This window comes from Chiloscyllium plagiosum, chromosome 36, assembly GCF_004010195.1.
Source record: "Chiloscyllium plagiosum isolate BGI_BamShark_2017 chromosome 36, ASM401019v2, whole genome shotgun sequence".
Classification (NCBI taxonomy): Eukaryota; Metazoa; Chordata; class Chondrichthyes; order Orectolobiformes; family Hemiscylliidae; genus Chiloscyllium; species Chiloscyllium plagiosum.
This window is the reverse complement of record NC_057745.1, coordinates 14,018,725-14,042,727: the sequence shown is the minus strand read 5'-3', so window position 1 is coordinate 14,042,727 and position 24,003 is coordinate 14,018,725. Positions and strand designations below refer to the sequence as shown.

The 24,003-nt window shown below is 39.8% G+C and overlaps 1 protein-coding gene across 6 annotated transcripts in view; it reads right to left on the bottom strand.

Moving 5' to 3' along the window:
* The window catches only part of dmxl2 (Dmx-like 2), a 141,501-nt gene extending 130,816 nt beyond the window's left edge, over nucleotides 1-10,685 (bottom strand). For 2 of the 6 annotated variants that reach the window (XR_006309475.1, XM_043677364.1), the window contains exon 1: nucleotides 10,311-10,678. Coding sequence is in view for 5 of the 6 variants with exons in the window: in XM_043677364.1 (XP_043533299.1) it covers nucleotides 10,311-10,397 (87 nt within the window). In the remaining variant the exon portion in view is untranslated. Of the gene's footprint in view, nucleotides 1-10,310 lie in introns of all 6 variants that reach the window. The other 4 variants (XM_043677366.1, XM_043677363.1, XM_043677359.1 and 1 more) reach the window with 4 other exon arrangements.
* Nucleotides 10,686-24,003: the final 13,318 nt, after the last annotated feature.

Genomic DNA, 24,003 nt, shown 5'->3' with positions numbered 1-24,003 from the left:
CAATGATTGAGGGCTATTGCTTTGCTGAGCTGTGTTATGGTTATTATTGTTATTGTTAAGATTTCCCTTTTTGAGCTTAGTTATTATTTACTTATGCAATTAGTGGCTTTGCTTTTTAACACTGGTTTGAATTGTTTGATTTTGTATTTGTTGTAATATTCAAAAGAAAAAAAATTTCCTTCTTTCAATATATTTTTTAAAATACTGTATCAAAGAACATTTTACAGTCTGTTGGGAATCACTGCAAACTGCATAAGATTAAGTGATTAGCTTAGATCTCATTACACATATTTGTATGCAAAACAGATTCCAAGTTCGATATGCTTCAATACTTCAGTACACATTACAAAATGCTGCACACAACATTATGCAGTAAAGGAGATAATGTTAGATGTCACAAGATCTTCAGATAATCTGCAATAATGTGTAGTTAAGCTAGAGCAAACTTGTTAGCCACACGGTCAGCTATTCATAGGAGGTGAAGCTGCATTCAATATCCTTTGTGTTAGTACTGCAAACATGCTGAGGGAAGCAGCAGCTAAAGTTGTAAGAAAGTTATAAATAGACATCCAAGCATATCAGCATTCACAATACAAAAAAAATGTTGTAAATCACAAACTGATACTGAGATGAAAAATAAAGTTATTTTCTTTTCACAAATTATATTCCAAATATGACATCTAATTGCTTTCAATGCATTCACTGTGACATGCAAAATAATCTTTGCCCTTGCCCTAACACATTGACTGAACAGGTACCACAAGACAGCCATTAGTTTCTCTCCATAAGAGTGCAAATATAATTCTGAAAAGCTTGTAAACCATGGTACAGATTAATGATGCATGGTTTCCATGATTACACCTTCCTGCTCCAAGCCATCTGTCTATTAACCCTAACTGCACCAACGAAAAAAAAACAAGTAATCATACACTAAATCATGATTAAGAGAAGAGAATTTAAAATAGGTCATTCAATTATCATTAAATACTTTTGTTTTGCTTGGAATAAAACTTACAAACTGCATTAAAACACTTAAGAGTGGATATATTATTTGTAAGTTGAACCATGTGAAATGTTGATGTACGATCAAGAAAGCTCTGAAAAATATAACTTCTCCTTAAATGTTTTCTCTCAAAATTCTATAGAGGCCACATGACAGAATCAACCTCTACATTTTATGATCAACCTGTTCAGAAATGAAATTACCCACCTTTGGTGTTGGTGGCACTGAACTCAGGTCCCCTGGCTGAGAGGCAGGGAGACTGCCACTATACCACAAGAATCCTTACAGTCAAACTCTAGCATTATGCCTGCAAGTAGGTACAGTTGATGGCACATGAAAAGACTCCTGTTTCCAGTTGTAGTTTATTATAACCTAGTTTTATTATACTGGCTCCCCCCAATCAGGAGAGATGATTTTATCAATAAAATTCAGCCTAAATTTTCTAATCTACAAACACTTTGAACAGAGGTCCCAGTAGTGCGAGGGAGACTTAAAGTGTATTGTCAGTGGCTTTTTAAAAACTTAAGTCAACCTTATTAAACATTTTGTTGCTAGGTTTTCTGTTCAATGAGAGGAGGCAAATTTTATGTCACTCCACAATATCCAAACTTAAGTTCAACATTAAAAGTGAACAATCCAAAATGTTCAAGTTGAAGTAAATGGAGTTGGCTGTCAGAAAACTGAAAATAAAATGGAATAATGGAATTGAGCCAGACAACGGTTAGGTCCTGCTTCACAAATGCTCCCCTGGATGCACCGCTACACTGTAACAGCAGCATGCACTATCTACAAGACCCTCTGTAGAAATTCACTAAAGCCCCTTAGACAGTGCCTTCCAAACCCATGACCCCAACTAACGAGGAGGACAAGGACAGAAAATACACAGGAATACCACTACCTGCAAATTCACCTCCAAGCCAGTAACCATCTGATTTGGAAATGTGGTTTCTTCACTGTCAGAGAAATGGAAATCTTGGGCAATTAGTTCAAGATAGCATCCCCATCTTGGTGGGATACTGGTTCCAATAGTGGAATCATAGATTCTGTCTCCACCCTAGTACTAGTAGTTGAACTGCAGTGGCAGTTCACAACCACCTCAAGGGTAATTTGGGTCAAGAAATACTGGCCCAGCCAGCAAAGCCCACATTCCCAGATGAATAACAGAGTGAAATTAATTTACCTAATTTGAGAACATGAATTGTTTGGATCAATTAGAGATTGATGAATGGGTTGATTGATTGTATGATTGTAGGACAGCATTATTTCAGTAACACTGATGGGTGAAAGGGGAATTTGCATTTCTATGTGAAATGTTATCTCTACCATTTGCTTGTAAATTTGAGTATTTAAATAGAAATAATGTATCTCCACCATACTTTCAGTCTATATTCCAGATCACAGCCACTCACAGCAAGGAAGATTTTCTTCGCTGATCACATTTATTTCTTTTGCATTCACAAAATCTATGCCCTTTTGTTCTTTATCCGTTTTCAAACTAAAACAGATTCTGCCAGTCTATCCTATGTTGACCTCTCACAATTTTGAATAAAGTTTCCTCTTATCCTTCTCTTCTCCAAGAAAAACAGACCCAATTTCATCAATTTGTTTCCATTGGGTTCGGATTCAATTCGGAGGCTTCCAGGGACACTCCCTCATGACTCAATGCAGCTGCACTGATCAGACTGTCCTCCTTGTGGGACAGAACCAGAACATGGTTGTACTGGAAAAGTCTGGCACGATTCATCTGAGAATTACTACGTCTGACTATAGGACAGCTACTCGATTCTGACACATGCCCCAGATGATGTTCATGATTGACTGGATAGAGTAGGCCCTTGTTGTTTTAGAAACCTGGGTCAATGCCAAGTGACTTGATTGACTTTATTGTTATTCAACTTTCGATAGCAATCTGATATATGCTAAAAAAATTTGATAAATTACATATCTCAAGGGGCTGGTGCTTAAATAGCCTAACACACTCGAGATAAATGAGGAATTTGGAGGGCTGGAATCAGTTTGCCATGCTAAATCTACACCCAGTTCTAAGTTAAAATTTTGACCCTGGAAACTCAAACTATCACATTGTTACAATTATTAAAAATAGTATTGTGAAAGATGAGAGACAAACTTTTATAGTTACAATGAAGTTGAGGTTTCTATTTTAAAACAATCTGTTTGGACATATATCACATCTCCAGTGGGACTTGAACCTGAACCTTCTAGACCACAGCAATCACTTCTATGCCACCATCACATCCATAGTAGAGTACATAATTTGTAATGCTAAACTATATTTAAAATTGGATAACTTTCTGTGTATCGCTGTATGTTTAAAATTATTAAATAATAATTTTTGGGCAACTGAATTTGGCAGCCCAGCAGAACAATAAACTGGAGAAGTATAATCAAACCAGCAAAATACAATGAACTAAGGAATGGAGTATCACAGTTTTGAAGTATCTGATGCCATTGTTCCATTTTAAATAATGAATTGTATTGAGTAACTCACAAACTTTTGTGCAAAAGTAAAATTCTAACTTCACACTATAACATTATGGAGTTTAAGCAGAAGTCTCTGATACACAATTTGCCTCCAATAAGGATGCTCCTTATCTTTTAATTAGTATAGACAGGAAAAAAAACAAAAAAACTCAAAAGATTCTCAAGGAATACATCAAAGCTGTATGGTAGAAAACCTACAGCCCAAAATTATTTTCAGAACAGATAGCATGATTTATTACCCAAAGGAGTTAATTATTTAATATTAATATGCAAGTTTTCACTTTGAATTATGCCCAGATCTAGTACTGTCACCACAATGAAAACTTTCTGAACTTTACATCAATGTACTCTGATACATTCAAATTAAACAGTCTCTTCCTTTTTTTTGCTCTCCCACTAGCAGTATTCACTGAAGTAGCATGACTATTGACAGATTATTTGACCATAGGGAAGTATGAATACAGAGTGCAACCATGTCATTTTTCATTGTCCACATTCATGTTTCAACAGTTAGTTAGTTTTCTCCTATCTTCATTAAGGTCATGGAAACCAATTGTTTCCCATCTGCCTGACTCAGATCAGCTATCTCCATACAGTTCAATATTTAAAATCTAGGTCCACGTTTAGTATTCCGCAGAAATAACAATTTTGCATTTGTATATCATTTTCAATGTCGTAAAATATTCCAAGGAACTTCACATGAGTGTGGACGTTGGTTTCAGCAATTGAGGAGTCAAGATGGAGGAAGGGAAGCTATAAACATAGATACAGGTGAAAGTATGATGGTCAATCTTTTCAAATTCAAATCTGCAGTATTCACGCTTCTCCGCAAAATAAGACCCTTGACTCTTCTGTCCTTGTAAACTATGGCAACATCTCCAATCTCCCTTGCTTATCTAAAGTCCATGAATTTGTTGTTGCCTCCCAGATTTATGCCCATCTTTTCAGCAGTGCCATTTTTGAATGCATCTCATTAGGTTTCCATTCATCCCACAGAACCAAAATAGTTCTTAAAACTATGAATTACATTCTCCATTAAAGTGCTAAAGGATGACTATCCTTTCTGGTTCTTCTCAATCTGTCTACAGCCCTTGATATATTTGTCCCATCATATTTACTACTGTCATGCAATTGGATGGAATTGTACTTACCTGGTTCCATTCTTAGCTAAAGAAATGCTATCAATGACTTTGCTTCCCATTTCTGAACTGTTGCCTCCGTTGCACTCAAGCACAAGACACTTCCTATTTCTCATTTGTACAATGCTACTTGGAGAAATCATGGAAGACATGTCAGTTTCCACGTGTACCAATGATATTAGTTTTATCTCATCATCACTTTCCTCCTTTTGTGTCTAAATGATCAGATTGCTGATCCAAAAGCCAGTACTGGATAAGCAGAATTTTTTTCCAATATTTGGTAGATTGAAAACATTGTCTTCGCTTTTGACTTTCCATGCTATTCTTCTTCTTGGCAACTGTACAAGTCTCAACCAGCCTGTTCGCAATCTTGGTGTTACTCTGATACGGGCTTTCAGAAACATACTAAGATAGTTTATTTTCACCTCCATAACATCATCTGTCTCTGCACCTGCCACAGCTCTTCAGTTTTGGAAACTCTCATCCAAGCTTTTGTTAACTCCAGACTTAACTATTTTAAAGCACAGCAGGTCAGGCCTGGTGAAGGGCCTTATTCCTGATGAAGGGCTCCTGCCCGAAATGTCGATTTCCCTGCTCCTCGGACGCTGCCTGACCTGCTATGCTTTTCCAGCACCACTCTAATCTTGTCTCTGATCTCCAGCATCTGCAGTCCTCACTGTCGCCTATTCTAAAGCACTCCAGGTTGGGATCCCACATTCTATCAAACAAACTAGAGGTCAGCCAACACATTACTGCCATGTCCTAACTCATTCCAAATACGATGCACCAAACCATCTGTGCCAGTTAACCTAAACTGACTCCTGGTTAAAAACTGTATTCACCTTAAAATTCACATCAAGAAAACACACCAATGTCCCACTTTCTCAGAAGGCTAAAGAAATTCGGCATGCCCACAATGAATCTTATCAATTTTTATAGATGGCAACATAGAAAGCATTCTATCTGGATGCACCACAGTGTGGTATGGCACCTGTTCTGCCCAAGCTACAAGAAATTACAAAGATTTGTGAATACAGCCAAATCCATCACACAAACCAGCTTCCCTTCCAGTGACTCTGTCTTTGCTTCCCCCTGCTTTGGGAAAGCAGCTAAAGTAATCAAAGACCCCTTCCCACCAGGTTATACTCTCTTCCAAGAAACAAATGTTCTATTACCCTTATGTACTTATGTAAGGTATGATTTGCCAGGCAACTTTCACTGTATCATGGTACATGTGACAATAGTAAATAAAATCAGATCAAATCCTGTCATAGCTTGGCCCTTCCCTATCAGTGTTACCATCTGTAGCCCAATAACCCTGGGATATGTGTTCCTTTAATACGAGCCTCTTGTACATCCTGTTTAGTCACTCCGTGAGTTGGTAGGCATGCCACCAGCTCTGAACCTCTATACCACAACTTAACTTTCTAGTTTAAGATAGTCCATTTTTAAAACTAAGCTTTTTGGTCATCTGTCCAACTATCTTGGTGTTTCAAAGTCATGCATAAAAAAATGGCTTCTTTGAAGTGGCGTTGGGCTTTTAATTTTGTTTAAAATGCTATATAAATAAAACTTGTTGTTGCTTTGCTGATGCAGAAGATAGAGTCAGAAGTTCAGCTCTGGGTTAATTGCTGCAAACAGTTTGGTTCAGACTCCGCAGTAACAAAGGAAAGACATGGAGCCAATGATTAGTGCCAAGAGTTTGTGACAAACATTGATAGGAGGAAATCCCACTGTTACAACACACTTTAATCACCTTTGATGCTGATCATAACTTTACCAAAATGAGGAACAATTCAAAATCCAGCAACTGCTCTAAGTCTAAGTCTAAGTCTGAAACAAAAACAAAAAACAGTGGACATATTCAGGAAGAATTTGTGGAGAGAGAAATGGAGTTAACATTTCAAGTCCCTGATCTTCCTTCAGTAAGTTTGACTGAAAGTCAATAATCTCAAATATTAACTTAGTTTCTCTCTCAACAGATGCTGCCAGTTCTGCCGTGCATTTACAACAATTAAGTAAACTTTGGTGTTTCAGGGAATGCATGTTTAATCTGGCAGATGGGGTGCTGATCAAGTGGATCACTTTAAGCTGAATGTTATTCCATTTTAATGTTGCAGTTGCATGCAACTAGGCAAATCAGAAGTAATGCCATCACATTATTGATATGTGGCTTGTAGCTAGTTGAAAGGATTTTTGAAGCAGGAAGTAAATCATTGGCTACAGAATACCCAGCTTCTGATCTGTTGTATTAGCTATAGTGTTAATGTAGCTGCAGTGTTAACAGTGTTATGATAATATTATTGAATAACAGAGGGTTGGTTTTGCTGTCTTTTGTGGAGATGGCTATTGCCTGGCACATGTGTCAAACAAATATTAAGACCATAAGACACAGGAGCAGAAATTAGGCTATTCAACCCATCGAGTCTGCTCTACCATTCAATCATGGCTGATAAGTTTCTCAACCCCATTCTTTCGCTTTCTCCCTGTAAGCCTTGATCCCCTTGATACTCAAGAACCTACCTACCTCAGTCTTAAATATATTCAATGACTTGGCCTCCTTAGACTTCCGTGGCAATGAGTTCCATAAATAATTACTTGGCTCTTATCAGCCAAGACCAAATGTTCTGCAGATCTTACAGTATCGCGGCACTGATGAATTGCAAATGGAGATTAACATTTATTATTTGCAAACAGTCCGACTTCAGACTAATGAAAGAGAAAAAGTAACTGATGAAGCCATTTATAATAGATAGGCCTACACATGTTGCTGTAAGAATTTTCTACAGAAATGCCTGGGCTGAGATGATGGATCTCTACTTTCTTCTTTTGTTCCAGGTTTCCAGCCAATGGAAAAGTTTTCTAGTTAATTTCAGTTTTTCTAGGACTCCTTGTAGTCAAGTTGATTTGGTGTCAAGGAAAATGGCTCCTACTTCTCATTTAAATCACTGGACCAAGGCTATGATGAATTCTGGGGCCAGAACACCTTAGCAGAACTCAAATTGACAAAACTGAGCATCAATGAGCACACTGTGGATAAGCTAGTGCCACCTGCTAGCACTGTAGATGACTTTTTCTGATGACTGAGAATAATCTTGTCAAATGCTATTTCAGTGTGTTGGATTTTATTTGGACAGGAGATGGATGCTGCTGTTGTAGACAGATCAAATATATGGGAACCCTGTGCTTTTCTCCATATAGTTCAGCTGATCTAACAGACAAAATCTTAGCTCAATGAATTTTCCAAAACACCCTTCATCAACAACTTATACTTATTTGCTCTTGAATGTGGCAAAACATCCAAGGCACTTAAAAAAGACATTATAAAAGAAAATTGGCAAGAAACTACAGAAAGATAAAAATGGCCAAAGAAGCAGTATAAAGAAAGAAAAAGAAATATAGAGTTGGAGAATTCCACATAGGGAGAAAGAGAGAAAAGACATGAAAACAATGAAATGAATGTTAAAATAAAGATGTTGCTTAACTGGACGTCAATGTAGGTCAGTGAATAAAGATGCTGGGCAAATGGATTTTGATGCACATTAGGACACAGGAATTACCTCAAAGTTACATACAGTAAAATAAAATCATAAGATCAACCAGGAATGCATTGAAATAGTCAAGTCAAGAGGTTACAAAGGGAGGACTTCAGCAGTAGATTTGCTAAAATGGACAATGCCATTTGAAATAGGTAGTCTCAGCGACAGCAAAATGATTAGAAACTCCTCTTGAGGTCAAACATGGCACCAAAGCTGCAACAAGCCTGCTTCTACCTTAGCCAGTTAACAGGGAGAGGGATGAAGTCAGTGGGAAAGGAAAGGAGTTCATATACAATACTGTGTAGGAATGTTAACCTTAAATATGTACTTAAGTTTGAACCTTGATCTCAATACAACAGAGCTGCCAACTTTACAGAGCTGACACTTAAAATCAGAAAGAAAACTACAACATAATTCAAATGCTACAAATTATAAGAAGTGGCATTTTTTTTCCAGCAAAAAACAATTTAGAACTCAACATGAGCAGAGCTAGCGCATGAATCACAGAAAGTACTATGCAGATACAGCAAGTAATCCGGAAACCTAATAGAATGTTTTTTTTATTGAGAGGGCAATGAATGCAAGAGTAGGAAGATTACATTTCAGTTATACACTGCATTAGTGTGACTGCATCTGGAGTACTGCATACAGTGCCAGTTACCATATTCACAGAAGGATGTTAACGCATTGGAAGCAGTTCTGACAAGGTTGACTGGACTAATACCTGGAATGAGTGGCTTGCCTTGTGAAGAAAAAGCTATGGCTGTATCTTCTGAAGTTTAAGTATGTCAGAGGTGACTGATTTAAAATATAGAAGATCCTGAGAGAACTTGATGGGGTGGACATGGAAAAGATATTTTTCTTGTGGAAGAATCTAGGACTTGGGTGGCCTATTTAATGCAGAGGAGAAAATACTTTGAGTGTCTTTGTAATTCCCCTCCTCAAAAGTCGGTGGATGAAAAATCTTTAAATAGACATTTTAAGGCAAACGTGGATAGATTCTACAAACGAATGAGAAATTATTGGGAATGTGCAGGAATGCTGAGCGAGATTAAAATCAGTTCAGACGGGATCTTGCGGAATGGCGGAGCAGGAACGAAGGGCCGAATGGCCTCAGTATAACAGCATCATTTTAGGAAGGAATTATTCAGCATTTCAAGTACTGTATACAGTAATTTACATTGCAAAATCCTGGGAAATGAACCAAAGCGATTACAGGTCTTTATTGAGTCTGAGCAGCTGGTTCGTTTCCGTTCCGCACTTATTAATTGCAACAGTCATGGGAGGTCGATTTCGATGGGTTTGCACCGGACGATCGAATTTTCTCTCGCATTCCCGTCCAATTGGTTGTAAACAGTCATCGTGCATGTTTCCAAAGCATCAGCATGGATCTGAATCTACACGCACTACTGCCCTTGCAAGGGCGCAAAACCCCAATTGCAAGCAACTTAATGGAAACCTGTTGGAAATTCTGAAGGACACCAGCGACAGACAGCCAGTTTCAGCACCATGATTTATTAATGCCATCAAGCCAGCAATCAGCAAAAAAAGAAGCAACAGTGCAACATTAGCCAAGCCCTACCACGGCAAAGACATTAGAATTTTAGACAATGCTTTTGCAAAACCAAGGTTGGAATCAAAGCACAGTTCGGGGAAAATGTGTATTTGTGCTGACGCTCCAGGTTTGTCACCAGAATCATGACAGCTTTGGGGTGCGAGAGATAACTGAGCAATTGCACTCTCGCTTCTTCGATCTGCTTATTGTTTTTTTTAGGGAGAATTAAAGCTAAACAGCGGCCAGGCATGCACCAGCCGTACCAATGCTGCAAACCACAAGTTAATTCAAGCTTCAGTGCACCTCCAGTGATCCCCGGTACGGTCAGAGGGCCTGCTGCACCATCGCTGGCTGACAGTCGAGGGTGCATTGATTCCGGAACGGGGGTGGGGGGGTTTTATGCGAAAATTTGAAACCACACTCTCCCGCCTTTTATTCGCCCCCGGTCCGGCTGCGGGTGACATTACTTCGAGCCCCCCCGGGGGTCGGGTCTGCAGCCGCAATGCATCGGAGCCAATGATCCCCCTGCACCCCACCCCCTCAGACAGACAGACAGACAGACAGACACTCACCGTGAACGGGATGTCAGCGACGCCCCCGACCGAGTAGCAGTTATCCCCGGGGTTGACAGCTCCGGTCAGCACCTGATGGAGATGCATCTTCCCGGGCACGGCAGCCCCAGCCAGGTCCCGATCCGATCCTGTCCGCTCCGGCCCGCCTCCGCACTTCAAAACATCGTTTCACACGCGCCTGAATGATATATTATTATTCTACGAGGGCCGGGGGGGGAAAGCGGGGGGAGTCCCTCTTTCTTTCTCCCCTATTGGGAAGGCGGCCCCAATCAGAAAGCGACGCCGCTTTCCTTCCTTCCTTCCTCTCGCGCTCTGTCCGAGCGCCCGCTCCGCTGCTTCGGTTTGTTTTTAAAATGCCCGGATCGTTCGGGCGCCCGCCAGGCATGCGCGGACGACGCTCGCTCCCGCCGCACCCGCGCCCGCCCGAGCTCGCGCCCGCTGCCCACGAGCTCGCTCTTGTGGTGTCCGGCTCTTTCACCTTCACGGGAGGGGTGACGTCATTGCGGCTGACGTCACCCCTCGGCGGCCCGCTCTCTGTAGTAACCTTTCATCGCATGTGTCCCTGTGGCCCCTTAGTTGCTTTGACTGCAATTATCAAGACAGTCTCTTCTGGGACCACTGCGCTTTCACAGGCACCAATATTTACTCTCAACAGATTTTTCTTTAATGTACCTTACCTCGGTGGAAATAGGATTTCCTTCTCCTTCCTCATTTGTTCTTACTCATTGATCCATTCCACAACTGTCTTGCTCAGGCCACTAAAAATGTTTTAGCTCACTTTGTTCCACTCCCTTATACAAATGGCTGTGTTGCCTTGCCAAGAACAGGAGGAAATGATTCAGCTCTCGATGTGTTCTGCATTCAATGATGGCTGATCTGTGCCCTAACTTCATATACCCACCTTTGGTCCATGTCCCTTAACACCTTTGTTTAGCAAAAACTTATCTATGAAAAATAAAAATCAAAAGAACTGTGGATGCTGTAAATCCGAAACAAAAACAGGAATTGCTGGAAAAGCTTAGCAGATCTAGCAGCGTCTGAGGAGAGAAATCAGAGTTAGCATTTTGGATTGAGTGACCCTCAGAAAATTTGTTTGTCTTAGATTTAAAACAAACAACTGATCCAGTATCCACTGTCATTTGTGGAAGAAAGTTCCAAACATCTACCATGCTTAAAAATAAAAGTGCTGATATGGACCAAATGTTGGCAAATGGAACTAGATTATTTTTGGATAGCTGGTCAGCCTGAACGACTTGGATCGAATGGTCTGTTTCCATATGATTCTATGACATTATCCCTCCTGAATGGTCTGGTCCTAATTTTTAGACTGCACCAACAGAAAAACTAGGAGCAGGATTAGGCAATTCAGTGCCTTGAGTTTGCTCCGCCATTCAATATAATCTTGGCTAATCTCATCTTGGCTTCAACTAAGCCCATCATTGTAACCTCACATATCCCCTTACCATGTAGTTAAATGTTATATACTTTGGTGTGAAAAACAGAAAGGAAGAATATTATTTAAATGGTGACAAATTAAAAAGTGTAGATATACAAAAGGATGTTGGTGTCCTTGTACACTAATAAATGAAAGTAGACAGGCAGTTGCTTATTGCAAAAGTTTTAAATTCAGAAGGAGAGATGTTTTACTGCAGCTATACTGGACCTTGGTGTGCTGTTACTGTGTCCCTACCTAACAAAGCATATACTATGCTTGCCAAAGTAGGAGTGCAACAGATGTTCATTGGGTTGATACGAGGGATGGCAGGACTGTCATATGTGGAGAAATTGTTTTGACTGCGTTTGTATTTACCAGAGCTTAGAAGAATGAGAGGGAATCGAACTGGACAGCTGAGATACAGGGAGGATGTCTTCCCTGGTTGGGGATTTGAGACCAAGGGGTTGTAGTCTCAGGATATGGGGTAGACCAGTTAGTACTGAGATAAGGAAAGATTTCTTCACTAAAGGAGGAATGAATCTGTGGAATTCTCTACCACTGAAGGCTATGGGGGCAAAGTCACTGAATATATTCAAGAAAGAGATGGAAAATTTTCTAGATTTTAAAGGCATGAAGGGATATAGGGAGAAAGCAGGAATACTGCATTGAGATAGAAGATCAGTCATGATCATATTGAGTAGTGGAGTAGGCTCAAAGGGCTGCATGGACTATTTGTACTCCTAGTTTCTATGTTTCTACAAATGGCTGTATTGTTTTGCTAAAGCTATTAGAAACATTTTTGCCCTCTATACTCATCTCCCTGTACATGGAGATTGCACTCTGCCTTGCGTGAACCCTACCTAGATTTCCAGGTTCCAGTTATTTGCATAACCTCTAAGACCTTCCAATGTGTAATGGATGGGTGTAAAGATTGTCAACAATGTCTTCAAACACATCTATTATAAACACCCAACCTATATACAAAAAGGAAAATGAGATGCACTTATATTACCCTCCTCATTTTCTTGTGCTTATACAAATGTTCCATTTGCTCACTTCCTTACCTCAGTTCAGAAGACCTTTAAAACAGAGGCAACATTAAAAAGAAGAGAACTATTATCATAGTTCTCCCCTTTCTACTCTCTGCAACTGAAAAGAGCATCAGAGTTTTTATTTTATTAGAAAATCAGTCAATAGGTTGGAGCTTGATAAATGAGTACAACCTGTTCATTTAAATGAAAGGTTAATTGTGCCAGATAATTGATTTTTTATGAGTGTGTATTTTCAATTTGTGTTTTGTATTGCGACAATAGCATGCAAAATGTTAAAACTATTGACTACTGAGGATAATTTTCTGAGAGACCATTCAGGTTAATTGCAGGAGTGAATGCTATAAATTGATGTGCATTCCTTAAAAACCCAGAATTATTTCTTCAATCATGAACTTTTTGATTGGGCCCCTACTGGTCAATCCATGTGACATTTGTGAATTAAATCAGACTTTTATGTAAAGAATTGGAATCGTCCATTGTTCTTCTGCTTCAACCAAACAACTCCTGTGATTGGTTGTGAGAAGGCAGGCCAAGTCAGCTTTTCAAGCAACAGATAAAAATTTCTATCTTTAAATTTGTACCATATATTTCCGCCACACAATGCATCCAAGGACATGTTCTATGAGTTGATACTCAGATAGAGAGTTACAAGCAATATTTTATGTATCAAGTAGCATAAAGAAATGCACATTCTCTGTTTTACATGATACCCTGTCGGTTGACCTCTCTTATTTAAGTACCATTGTTGTTTCTGAACCTTAAGTCTCAATTAGATTGAATGTCTGCCTTTCAGAGAGAAGTATCGTGTGGTGCCTGATGATACATTGCAGGCGTTGACAAACTTAGCCCTGAGACCTAGCTGTATTTAGTGGTTTAAGAATTCCTATATAAATGTATTAATGAAGATTTCTTCTGTTACCAATAGTAAAAATTATAAATTGGACCATGGTGAATCTGCACCTCTTCTCCATTCACAAGCCCTTGTCTTACAGCCCTTGACTCCCTTTCCAAATAAAAAAATCAATCTGCTTTTGAAATTTCAATTGGTCTGTCCCATGTCTTTTTGGGGAGTTCCAGCATTCCACTATCTTTTCTGTGGGAAAAAAAACAATCCTGATTTCAATTTTAAACACCCAGACTCTAATTTTAGCATAGCCCACTGTTGTTCTGGATATCTCACAAAAATAAATAGTTTCTGTACATTGTTGTGCCCACATGTGTTTTTCAAATAATTTATTCACCAGTTGAGTGAATGATCAACCGTTAAACTGTAAAAGACACAGACAGATTTTCTTATAATTAAAAGAAAAAGGAACTAGCATTCATTGAATTGTGCATCTTGCTTTCGCATGCTGCAGCAAGCTTTCAATACAGACATTGATCCATGGTACATCCTATAGATCCTGAAGTTAAGCATCATGCTGCCACAGTCACATTCAGGGCTATTCAGACAGCAAACAGATCATAGAATCATAGAATCCCGATAGTGTGGAAACAGGCCATTTGGACCAACAAGTCCATACCAACCCTCTGAACAGTAAACCACCCAGACCCATTGACCTATCCTATTACTCTACATTTATCCCTGACTAATGACCCAACCTACACATCTCTGAACATTATGGGCAATTTAGCGTGGCCAATGACCTAACCTGCACATCTTTGGATTGTGGGAGGAAACCAGAGCCCCCGGAAGAAACCCACATGGTCACGGGGAGAATGTGCAAACTCCACACAGACAAATGCCCAAGGCAGGAATTGACCCCAGGTCCCTGGCAATGTGAGGCAGCATTGCTAACCACCGAACCAGCGTGCCGCCTCCAGATGTAGTACAAAACTAATCAAACTTAAATAAATAGAAACTTATATACATTGAGCGGTCACCTGAGCCACCAAAGTGTCTTCAAATAGTGTTTTTCTTTCTTTCCTTCCCAATATGTCTTCCTGTTCTCGTTTCTTCAGCTGGGATAGAGGGAGCCCTTTCACCCTGGAGGTTTGGTTGGGTGACCCTACAGATATTTGTGCCTAAGATCCAGACATACTGAGGTTCTTCTTCCCTCTGGCAAGAAGACCCTCCCCATCTTGACCTTCCAAGGGTCAGGGGAGCTGGCATGGTAGAGGTGGAGGGTCCAGTCACCTATGGAGTGTTCTGACAGGAGATTTCTGAGGGCCCTGAATGTGGTTCATCCTCTGGCTGCATGCTTCCTGGCACCTTCCTGTCACTTTTTGAGGAAGGGCACTTGGAGTGCATGCCAGGCTCCCCCCCACCCACCCCCCAACCCGTTACCATGGCCTCTGTTCTGATGACCGATGCCCGATGGCTGGGGTAATGCATTGGAGGTATGTGCGCCTCTCCAATTGAGCCTGAGGGTGCTGGACCTGGCGCTCCATGGCAGCCTGCCAAAGTGTGTATGGAGGCAGCCAGACAATCACATGTGTGGGTCAGCTGAGTCCCCATAGCACAGCTGCACTGCTTCAGCTTCTGGGTAACAGGAGCCATTGTGTCCCACATCCCTGTCTGCCACTCCTGCTCTTTCCTGTGCATGTGAACAAAGATGCTGATTCCTGATATCACCGGGTCCTGTCCTGTCACAGACTGAGAAGGGATTTGGTCTCTGGCAGTCCTCTCAGTGCCATTGGCCTGGGACATTTCCTCTCTGTATAGCTGCAGAGCTGTCGCAATGAAGTGCTCACCAGACTGTGCTCCCAAACATTCTAATACTGAGCTTTCCACTGAGGGGTCAGTATCTGAGCAGCTGAGGGTGCAGGAGCCTGCTCCGATATCTGCAGAATGACTGTCTGTCACTGAGTAGGGACACATTCAGTGGGCTGGGGCTTGTCCAAGTGCACAGTAGCCTTTTTAAGTAGACCACAAGCACAGTGGATCTGGACTTTTAGCAGATATCTCCTGAATGACAAGTTTTTTCAGGAAGGACATTGGTAAGTTGGGGATCGAATTGGACGAGAGTGATGCGACAGCGGTGGAATAGGTAATTAATAAGGCCATTTTGTTGAGATATACTGAGAAATTTCGCTGGCCCTCACAGTGAGAAAACCTTGGGAAAAAAGCCTAAGATTCAGCCCATAGTCTTGTTGGTCTGACATGCTGTCACTGGAAACAATTTATTTAACCAACCAAGGATTGGCATGGTCATCACATGACCTCCATTTAAAACCTATTGCTTGAGGCTTATTGCTATTAAAGTGAACAGATTACATAGCTGGTGGAGTCCTCTGAAGTCCATTGTTCAAAGTAATTGAGTCTAACTACTTGACCCAGACCCAGTAAAATACTGAGATCCTGACAAAGCATGAGTTAGAATGAGATTTACAAACTTTGTCCTTGGTCTCTACACTGTTAAAAAGAACAGATTATTTCTCACTGTTTTGTGAATGTTTCAGGAGTTAGGTCATTGTTACTCTTTTGAGTTGACTGTCTCTGATGGGCTACTTCTAGGTAGCCCATCTCCTTTATAATGGCTTTTACAACAGTCTCCTGGCTGCTAAAACACATTGCTAACTTGGGCAAAACGCAAGGGATGCTGGGTATATTGACCAAGTGAAACTCTGAAATCACAAAACCCACACATCAGACACAGTGCAAACACAGTAGCTAGGTGCTAATGACATGAGCATTATGTACAAGGTAACAGTTATCCTGGACAGACATACCCCCAACAACTTATCCATTAAATAAAGGAGGGCCCAGACTGAAAGGCACTCGGTTCTGCCACACCCTTTTCTTGGCCTCCTCCATTGCCAAAACAAACCACAGCTCCTATTGGAAAAACAACACATTATCTTCTGTCTGGGCACCCTACAGCACGGAGGACTCAACATTGAGTTCTCCAATTTCAAATAACCTCCCTCTCCATCCCTGACTCCCTTCCCGGTTCCTCCCCCTCCCTTGCACTGCTTCCTGCCACCAACCGGATTCATTCCTCCCATTGACCAACCAGGTCGTACCCTCTACCTATCTTCACCTATCCCCAATTCACTACCCTGCCCCCACCTCCCCTTTATCTGCAGCTCCCCACACCCACCCCAAGTCCTGAAGAAGGATTACACCTGAAATTTTGACTTTTGCACCTCCTGATGCTGCCTGGCTTGCTGTGTTCTTTCAGCCTCCTACCTTGTCTACACAAAGAGGTTACACAAAGTAGCAAGCCATTCCAAATGATTGATTCTGTTTCAAACTATTCAAAGTGTATCTCCCTGATTAGCCAGAACTATAGAAAATTCCAGAAACCTATCAAAAATGTATAAAAACAGAGTGAACCTGCAGACCTCTCTTGGAATATTCTGAGGAGAGCAGTGTAGCAAGTGGCGGAGAAGAGATGACCATCCACACAGACAGAGGAAGAAAGCAGCTTTACAGACTCAGAGACAGAGAGAGAAAGTGACATAAATCTACAAGAAACTCAGAAAGTATTGTAACCTTAAAGGGCCAAATACAATTAGAGATAGTATGCTTAGTATTAAAGGTCATTGTAACTTTGTTCCTAATAAGGTTGGGACTGTTTTGACAACGGCTTGTGTTTGTATTGATGTGACCACTTTGGTATTGTGGGACACCTAACAAATTCATTCATAGCATTTTCTTTGGAGTTGTCTAACTTGTTTAAGAAGAAACGAGACAACACTTTATGATGCAGAATACAGTATATAAATCCTCAGCCATTTTAAGACTTGTTGTTTAAATTATCTTGTTTAGCCTTTTCAATCTTACCATGTGGTTTCAGACCACTCAATAATTCTTCATTTTTGAAATAAACATAATTTTGTAACAGGGTCTATATTATTAAATTAAATGTCAATTAAATCATCCCTTAAATTTCTAAACTCAAGGGAAAATAATCAGGCTTATCTAAAATTGTCTTATAATTTAACCCTTAAAGTTCTTGTAAGATTATGATGCACCTATCTTGTAACTCTTCCAAGGTCAACACATCTATTCTGTTTCCCCAACTGAATCTAATAATCCAAAGTCCCATACAACTACATCTTAGATATTGACAATAAGATCAGTTTCTCCATCTATACCTTCTACCCTTTCAACATCAAGAAAATATTACATATTTCTGAAGAAATCCTATAAGATTTGGATTATTATCTCTGTTTTTCTCTCCACAGATGCTGCCAGACCTGTTGAGTTTCTCCAGCATTGTCTGCCTTTGTATCAGATTTCCAGCATCCACAGTATTTAGCTTTGAAGTAAATGCTCCAATCTGTCTCCCTCAGACTTTTCAGTGATTCCCCACAAGTGGCCAGCAGATCAAGGAGTGCTGCTTTCAAACTACAGATGATTATCCCCATTGTCTCCAAATCACACCTACACCGATTAGGAAATGACCAAAGGAGCATTGCTGACACTGTTGACCTTACTGTCATTTGTGGAACTTTGCTTTGTGCAGCTGTGCCAAAACTTCAAAGAATTGCAATTTTCTACCCTCAAACTTACCACCCAGGCTGATCAGGTTAAGAAGGCATATGGTGTGTTGGCTTTCCTTAGCAGGGGGATTGAGGTTAAGAGCTGCAAGGTTATGCTACAGCTCTACAGTCCTGGTTAGACCACACTTGTAATATTGTGCTCAGTTCTGGTCACCCCATTATGGTAAATATATGGAGGCTTTAGAGAGAGTGTAGAGGAGATCCACCAGGATTCTGCCTGAACTGGAGGGCATGTCTTATGAAGAAAGGTTGACGGAGCTAGGGCTTTTCCCATTGGCGCAAAGAAGGATAAGACGTGACCTGATAGAGGTGTACAAGATGTTGAGAGACATAGATAGAGTGGATAGCCAGAGATGTTTTCCCATGGCGGAAATGTCTATCATGAGGGACATAATTTTAAGGTAATTAGAGGAAGGTTTAGGGGAGATGTCAGAGGTAGGTTCTTTACTCAGAGAGTGGTGAGTGCATGGAATACACTGCCAGCAGTGGTAGTAGAGTCAGATACATTAGGGACATTTAAGCGACTCTTGGATAGGCACATGGAAGTTAGAACAATGAAGGGTACGTAGGTTAGTTTGATCTTAGAATAGGATAGAAGACCGGCACAACATTGAGGGCCAAAGGGCCTCTACTGTACTGTTCTATGTTTTATGTTCATTAAATGGACTGCAGTGATTCAAAAAGATGGCTTACCATCAGATGCTCAAGGATAACTAGGGATGGGCAAATATCTTGACTTTATCAGAGACACTTGGATCCCACAAAAGAATAAAAATAAGTTGACTGCCATATTTGTCAACACAAAAGAATTTGCAATTCAGAAAGTGATTCATGCATTCTCTGTCAATTATTTTAAGATTTTTGATTGTCTGAAATTTGGATCACAAGTTTCCTCCTTCCCATTATTTGATGGGTCAGGTTTAAAGATCAAGCTCTTTAGGAATGCAGGAGGAAGATGCTTCAGTCCAAAGAGTGAAGAAGGCAAAGTTGCTCCAATGGTCATCAAACCTGCCATTCTATTCTTGGCCAATTGCGCAGTCATAAGTTCTTCTTCAACATTTACCCCTTCGGTATGAATGTGCTTTACGAAACACAGTCCTTTGAAGCCACAGTGAATCCCCAAAATGGGAAAATGTGGGCTGGTGTTTGATACTTAGATAAATGACAATGACTCATATTTCCATTACTGGTAGGAGAGAAAGGCTAGTTTTATAAGTTCACTAATTCATCTTTAAAATTCTCATTGAAAGCAATGATGCAGAAAACTCATTATCCAAGTGACAACATACATGCCTACAAATCTGACTTGGAATGTGCTAGCTAGTAAATGTCTCTTAATTCTCAGCTCTTCAGTCATTGTCTTCTACTGATTGTATGTGGATGTTAATCAGGATCTTTTGTTAAGGAAACATCTACCGCTACGCTGTTGTATACCACATTTCTCAGGGAAAGTGACATCAGTAGACATTAATTGGTGAGAGATTTTCTATATATTTACAAAGTGTAAATGAAAATATTATAAGACCTTGTCATATAACATCATGTCACATCAATATAATACTAAATGTGTGCATCTGCGGACAATGTTTACAATGTATGAAGCTATCATATTTCATATTGTATGTATGGTCTCACAATGTAATTGAATGAGCTTGTGTTTCCTCCAGGAAAATTAGATAATACTTCACTTCCTCCATCACCTTTTGAATGTTAGAAATATGGGACATACGTTAAAAGAATGCTTTGATATGCATCTGATATAATGATCAACAGCTTTATTAATTGTTTACTTTCTGTGTCTTTTATATATTGTGAACATATGGAGTAACTGTGACTTTTCAAATGATTGTCTAATAGTTTTAAATAAGGGCAATGAAAGCTCAAATTATCTTAAATTGTATTTCTTTTCTATAAAAGCTGTTATTGAATTCCATTGATATGAGTATTTATTTTACTGAAGACATAAAATAATTAAAATTCCAAACCTTATTAAAATATTAGTCATTTTCTTGTGACAAAAATAAATCCATGAACAGAAAGACTCATTTCCAAATTCTTAGCAATACAGCATTAACACCTAAACCACCGTTTTGAACATTCTCTCCTAAGGGGCAGGGTAAATAATTCCTATCAAGTGCAATCAATAACATTTACAATAGAATTTTTTTTTAATCAGTCATCCAGATCATGCAACATTTTTTCAAAACAAAGCTTTGAGCAAGATTTTGCCCCATTATGTAATGTATTTTGTCTGAGACTCTTTTTTTTATCTTTTCCAACTACATAAAACAAATTTATGTTATGCTGTTGTTGGAGTGTTGCTACGCCAGCATAGGCTAGTCTAAAAATGGAGATGTTTGATTATCTAGCAATTCCAGTAGGGGGATAAAGTAGAAATTCATTGTATTTTCACAATGGAAGTAAGTGCAAGTTAACAAGTTGAGCCCTGGCAACATCCTTGTAAATGTCTTCTGCACTCTCTCCAGTTTAATCACATCTTTTTTATAACAAGGTGACCAAAACTGAACATAATACTCCAAGTGCGGTCTCACCAATGTCCTGACTTCTATATTCAATGCCCTGACTGATGAAGGTCAGTGTGCCTTCTTTCCTGCCCTGTCTACCTGTGACTCCACTTTCAGAGAACCATGCACCTCAATTTCAAGGTCCCTCTGTTCCACTACACTCCTTAAGGCCTACCATTCACCATGAAACTCCTGCCTTGATTTGACTTTCCAAAATGCATGACCTCACACTTATCTATGTTAAATTCCAATTGCCATTTCTCAGCCCACTTGCCCAGCTGATCAAGGTCCTGCTGTAATTTCTGAGAACCTTCCTCACTGGCCACGACACCTCCTATTTTAGTGTCATCAGCAAATTTACTAATTATACCTTGTACATTCTCATCCAAATCATTGATATTGATAACAAACAGTAATGGCCCACCCCTGAGACACTCCACTGGTCACAGGACTTCAGTCCAACAAGCATCCTTCCACTATTACCCTCTGCTTCCTACCATCAAGACAATTGTGTATCCAACTTGCCAGCTTCCCCTGAATCCCATGCAATCAAGCCTTCCAGAGCAGCTTAACACATGGATGCTTATCAAAGGCCTTACTGAAATCGATATAGACTATGTCTACCATTCAGCCCTTGACAACCTTCCTGGTTACTTAGAGTCATAGAGTCATAGAGATGTACAGCATGGAAACAGACCCTTTGGTCCAATCCATCAATGCTGGCCAGATATCCCAAGATATCCCAACCCAATCTAGCCCCACTTGCCAGCACCCGGCCCATATCCCTCCAAACCCTTCCTATTCATATACTCATCCAAATGCCTCGGCCCATATCCCTCCAAACCCTTCCTATTCATATACCCATCCAAATGCCCCTTAAATGTTGCAATTGTACTAGCCTCCACCACATCCTCTGGCAGCTCATTCCACACCCAGACCACCCTCTGTGTGAAAAAGTTGCCCCTTAGGTCTCTTTTATATCTTTCCCCTCTCACCCTAAACCTATGCCCTTTAGTTCTGGTCTCCCCGATCCCAGGGAAAAGACTTTGCCTATTTACCTTATCCATGCCCCGCATAATTTTTTAAACTTCTATAAAGTCACCCCTCAGCATCCAACACTCCAGTGGAAACAGCCCCAGCCTGTTCAGCCTCTCTCTATAGCTCAAGAACTCTAACAAATTTGTAAGGCATGATCTCCCATGTACAAAGCCATGCTGACTATTCCTAACCAAACCCTGTCTTTCCAAATGCATGTATATCTTATCTCTCAGAATCTTCTCAAGTAATTTACCGACAACAAATGTTAAGCTTACTGGTCTATAGTTCCCAGGTTTTTCTTTATGCCCTTCTTGAGTTATGGCACAACATTCACTACCCTTCAGTCTTCCAGTACCTCACCCGTGGCTAACAATAATGCAAAAATATCAACAGGGCCCCTGCAATTTCTTCTCTCGCCTCTTCTTGGATATATCTGGTCAGACCTAAGAGATTTATCCACCTTCATACATCTTAATACATCTAACACCTCCTGTAATGTAATACGGACTGTCCCCAAAACATGGCCACTAATTTCTCCAAGTTTCCAAGTCTTCATGTATTTCTCCACAGTAAACACAGAGAAGAAATATTCATTGAGGACCTCGCCAATCTCCTGTGGTTCTACACATACATGTCTACTTTGGTCCTTGAGGGGTCCTATTTTCTCTCTAGTTATTCTTTTTCCTTTAATATACTTAAACCTGTTTGGATTCACCATAATCATCTCAGCCAAGGCTAAGTCATGCTCCCTTTTCACCATCCTGATTTCCTTCTTCAGTAAACTCCTGTATACCCTATATACCTCCAGGGATTCCCTTGATCCCAGCTGCTTGTACTTGAGCTATACCTCCTTTTCTCTGGTTAAAGCCTCAATATCCCTTGTCATCCATGGTTCCCTATTCTTGTCAACTTGCCTTTCACCTCACAAATGCTTCTGTATTTTATCATTTGGATCTTAAAACTAGCATCTGTGAAACTTAGATGTCAATCAAATAAGAAAAATGTACGCTGACAACTCTTCCTCTGTATAAGACTGATTGACCAGTTTGGGTTAACAGTTCGACTTTTCAGGTTTTCCATTCCCCTTTCCAGGCTGTTGGCATTTACTTTGTCCCATTGAAAACCTAAAGTCAGAGGCAGAGAAACGTTAGAAAATGGACCATTCTGTTTTACCTTCAAAAGCTACAAAGTAATATTGGTTGTTAGGGTATATTCAGTACTGTTTTTAAGTATCCAAACTAGCACTGTATTGGTATTTTCTTAAATCTCTCATTTTAAGGATACTGAGTGGTCTTACCGTTCAAAACTTCAGCTTCAATATTTCATAAATCTGTTCTTTATACTGAAAAGTTGTGTTTTGTCTTATCTGTTTTTATTCTTGCTGGTGTTGTTCATATTTTACTTCATCTTTCGTCACAGGATATAATTTCAAAACTGCGTTCAGAAAATTCTATCCAAAATAATGTGACTTACTTTTAATTGAAGTTCTCAAATAGGCCAAATTACATGGATTAAATAATAATGTTGCAGATCACAAAATTCAGAAAACAACAAAGTATTTGCTGGAATCGAGGGATATAGTTATAAAACATCGTACAATTTTCACCACAAAATATTCTTGACTAAAAATAGGATCTTGCGAGATTTGTGCAATCGATAAATCTTACTTTTTAAAATTAATAAGAACAAATAATAATCATTAAATTAAGTAATAAGAGAAAATAGTTTGTGATCAGTTTGTGCAGCACTATTTGATGCACAATTGAGCATATTGTCCATTTTCTTGAGACGTCTTGACACACTAATTAATGTATTCTGGATTAATGATCCAAAATAAGAGTTAAGACAAGGTCAAGTTGTACTGAAAGTGCCAATGAGCATTATTTCATTTCTTAATTTACTTCCTGGCAAGCAGTGTTGAGCGACTTTTTTTTGCATATCAAAGCTGGTTAGAATTATCTGGTCCCTTGAAAGTGGTTAAACAGGGAAAGAACATCTTTCAACAGTGATTATTCTACAAAAGTACTTCACTGGTTGTAAAGTACTTAGGGACATCTTGAACACATAAAATGTGATAAAAATGTCAGAATGTATGCCTTTTACTGGCATACATTCACAATTATCAGTCTGTCCCAAAAGGTCAATGGACAAATGCATTAAAATGAAATAGATTTTCAATTTAACTGCCCAGA